General features: G+C 32.8%; 1 protein-coding gene across 1 annotated transcript; it reads right to left on the bottom strand.

Annotated features, from left to right (window-relative positions):
- Nucleotides 1–247: 247 nt before the first annotated feature.
- LOC116141031 (O-acyltransferase WSD1-like) lies at nt 248–3,645 on the bottom strand. Its single transcript, XM_031426593.1, has 7 exons — nt 3,277–3,645; nt 1,850–2,434; nt 1,694–1,760; nt 1,373–1,485; nt 1,065–1,274; nt 805–927; nt 248–549 (listed from the first exon to the last, which is right to left on the bottom strand). Exons 1-7 carry the CDS (start codon nt 3,505–3,507, stop codon nt 406–408), a joined length of 1,473 nt encoding a protein of 490 aa, XP_031282453.1. The 5' UTR covers nt 3,508–3,645; the 3' UTR covers nt 248–405.
- Nucleotides 3,646–4,057: the final 412 nt, after the last annotated feature.

The following is a 4,057-nucleotide window of genomic DNA, read 5'->3' as shown; positions in this document are numbered from 1 at the left end:
ATGCAAGAGAAATACAACAACTATTAGCATACCCATCTTAATGCTTCGTTTAATAATTTAAGATAAAAAAAAAAAAAAAAGATCGATTAGCTTCATCTTGGATTCTTTTAAGCCAAAAATGCTACACATATAACGTAATCAATGGAAGTAATTGAATTTGAAGATTATAGGAAACGATTATTAAACTAGCACATTTTTTTGGTGGAAAATGTAGCCACTCCATTAATTACCAATTAAAAGTATGTTATGAAAGAAAAGCGATTCAATACATTTTCGTTTTTCAATTATTTAAAATTACATATCTAGATACTTATTTGAGCTATCGCAAAAAATATAACTACGGACCAGTACTGCGATAGTATGTATTGGTCACTGATGATGACATCTTCCTTAACTAGTCCTCTACTAATTAATGACGGCAGTTTTGATGCGGTTGAGAGATACTTCAAGATCATCACAAAGCTGATGAGGATCAGGAATAATATCATCATCAACTGATAAGATGAATGTCATCTTGTTCGCGTAACTCACAACATGAATCATCAATCCCTGCATCAAAATATCAAATGAAATAATAACACTTAAAAAAAAGCAAACCCATTTTAACCTTCGGCACATCTGTGATACAAAAATTTCACGAAATTTCTAATACGAATAGAGGGATATTTTCATCCTTATGGAATGATTATGTGGTCATGTTGGAATGAATTAATAGAATTAGTCAAATTTTATGTCACCCCTCCAATTTGTTTATTTTTGCCAAAATCTCTAGAGAATTGGAGGTTCATCATGATAAATACTTACATTAGGTTGTCCAAAACAACTTGGAGCTATATAAGCCACTGGATGCCCAAACAAACTGATTTCTTCTTGAGGGCCAGCCACATTTGAGAACCACAATGTTGTTTGAGATGGAAAGCTCGCCATCTGTTCATATGGTTGAAAAAGATTAATCTATATTTAGTTAAACCTGAAAGTTTCAATATATAATACAAGCTTCTAACAACTTAATTTGATTATATTCCATGATAATCAAAAGAAGCATAAAAGAAAAGTAATCGTACCTTCAAGCCACCAAACTTGAGAAAATATTTAGCCAAGAAAAATGAGAAAGAAGCCTCTAGAGAAGCTTTTTTCCTATCCATGGCTGCCTTAGCTTCTCGAAGGTAATCCAGTGGATTATCTCGTAATGCAATTGTGAAAGGGTAGATCAAATAACCAATTTGGTTACCCCACTTTGCTTTAGTACCCTTCTTCATCATATCAGCTAGCTCCTACAAAAATATATAATATTCGTATAAATTAATATTTACTTTCCCTGTCAAAAAACATAACATAAATCACTGAATATGAACTGGTATTGGACACTCACTTGAATCCCTGGAATTGGCCTAAGGTTCATGAAGAAAGTTGCTCTAAGACGAATACTCTTTGGAAGATTGTTACTTCTTTCTGACGATCCCTTATCAATCTTATCACTCTCCCCTGCAATGTTTCATTGTGGATCTGTCTAAGCTGGTTTATGAGTTATAATAATATTTCAAAAATGTATGAATGGGATCCGACTATGGAAGGAAGCAAGAATCTAAATCACACGGGAGGAAGCAAGAACTTAAATTATACAAACTCATATCATTTATCATCAAACTTCAATAACATAATTTTGTGTATTAATTAATTATATATAGCTCACCATATTTTCGATTAAGATACCGAGACAACCCTGCTTGAGTCACTCCCAGCATAACATCATTGATTGTCTACAAAATCACAACGCCACAAAATAATATTAAACAAAAGTAAAAGAAAACTCATTAAGGATACAACACAAAGATGCAAATTAACTTACAGTTCTTGTCGAATTCTTTATAAGCTTGATGTCATCCAAACTGACTGATCGATGAACGAATCGCCGAGGACTTGAGCCAAAGCCCAAGGGACCTTTGAGTGGTGTTTTCGTATCCTTTATAAGCATTAATGCCGTAGCAAGAAACATCATAACATCAACAAGAGTGTTCCAAAGCAGCCACATATCCAACCACAATTTGATGAATTTTCCCTTCAACCCTCTAGAGGATTTTCCGGAATTCACTTTCTTAACCATTGGAATGGTGGGAGGTTCTGTTGGGGTAGAAACCTTACGAGTACAAGCGAGGAAGAGAGACATAAGAGAAGTTCCATCACCAAGAGAGTGGTGAACTCGAAAAACAGAGACGGATTCAGCTTCAGAAGTTTTAACATTGAGGAGATGGAGATCCCACATTGGCATAGACATTTTGATTTTATTTTTGCTCAGGTTGGAGATGTAATCTTCCACAAATTTATCCGGTGAGTCGATGTCATCTGGATCAAGTTTTGGGACTATAACGTGATTGTCCAAATTAACCTCTGTTGGGACCCATATTAGCCTACCACTATTCATTTCATCCACAACCTGCGAAAAAGTTAATAAATTAAGTGATAACAAGCTAGTTTAGAATAGCTTTTATTTTTTTTATTTTTTATTTTTTTAAATAAATTTTAAAGTAAAAATATACAAATTAAAATTAAGTATAACTTGATGTAACATAAAATAAATGAATGTATAGTTTTAATAAAAGCGTACTAATGTTTAACTATTGTCTACTTGTTTAAATTTTTAAATAGGATGACAACTTAACATAGTATGAGAGTCAAAGGTCTAAAATTCGAAAAGAATCTCTTGAACTAATACAAAAAAAAAAAAGGTTAATTTAGCTATTAAAGAGTTTATTTACCTAATACATAATTGTGGATCCTTGTTTATCATAAAGAATTAACTAGCTACTAAAGAGAATAGTTGTGGATCAACCAGTAAAGGTATGATAAGTGTTTATCTCTTCTACAAAGAACAAAGAAAAGAAAGGGAACAACCAAAATAATGTATAAGATATAATCCTAGTACAGACAAATGTTGATTGACTAAATAAGGTACTGGCCAAGTTGCCAGGAAACCAAACTTTAAAGTTGTGAGAAAAATGCCGGCTTTAATTTATGTTTGTGAACAACAAAATAACCTGATCCCAACATAATCTAATAGTTCAGATTGGATATCAATACATATGCAATACTCTATATATTTTTTTGTCAATTTAGGTCAAAAGCGACACAATTATACTTTAACTAGCAATAACTATGATGAAAATGGTACATTTCAGAAGACAATGTTAGTTAAGGAACATGAATAGAATTGACAGCGTGAAATCGTTTAGGCATCTGAATCTCATTCTGGTGAAGCATATGATTAATATTTTTTACCTGCAAGCTAGAGAAACGAGAGTGCTTTAGCAAAGTATGCACCAAGTTTGCTTTAACAACTTCTGCATTGATTTTTGTCTTCAAGCCGATCATGGCAATAATGTAGACATTGGAATCAGACTCATGAAACATACGAGCAACTGGACTCAGAGGTTGATTTGCCTCACTGTCGTCCAATGTAAAATTTTCAACATCTATTTTCACTTTGATAGGCTTAAGAAGAGCTTCCATTTTCAATAACCCTAATAACTTCAAAACCTATAAAGTGACGATCACTTTTTTTTCTTATTTTGTTTGAAGATATGAATTTAGGAAAAAAGCAAAGGAAATATTTATAGGAAAACAAGGCTAGCTGCTTTGAAACTCTTTGATATTTGATTTGTGGATGAACTAAAAACTTAATGAATGGTCTCCTTTTATAGAGAAGCACAGTGTTACAGTGCCATGGGCGGTGCATGCATGTCCTACAAATTAATCAATTTTCAAACATGTGATACATGTGAAATTTTAGTTTTCTTGATGGAGTTTCTAGATCATGGGCCTCCGGTGAGAGCAACACGTACCCTTTTGTTTAGAGATCAGTTTGAGTTTAAGAACTTCTGAAATTTGAGTTTTCTTGTTGGAGTTTCTAGATCATGGGCCTCCGGTGAGAGCAACACGTACCCTTTTGTTTAGAGATCAGTTTGAGTTTAAGAACTTCTGAAAAAAAAAAAAAAAAAAATCATTATCCATGGAAATTTCTACAAATTGCTCTATTGTTTAGTCTTTAATAAAATTAGTA

This window comes from Pistacia vera, unplaced genomic scaffold, assembly GCF_008641045.1.
Source record: "Pistacia vera cultivar Batoury unplaced genomic scaffold, PisVer_v2 Contig39, whole genome shotgun sequence".
Classification (NCBI taxonomy): domain Eukaryota; kingdom Viridiplantae; phylum Streptophyta; class Magnoliopsida; order Sapindales; family Anacardiaceae; genus Pistacia; species Pistacia vera.
The sequence above is the reverse complement of the archived record's forward strand: the minus strand, read 5'-3'. Positions and strand labels throughout refer to the sequence as shown.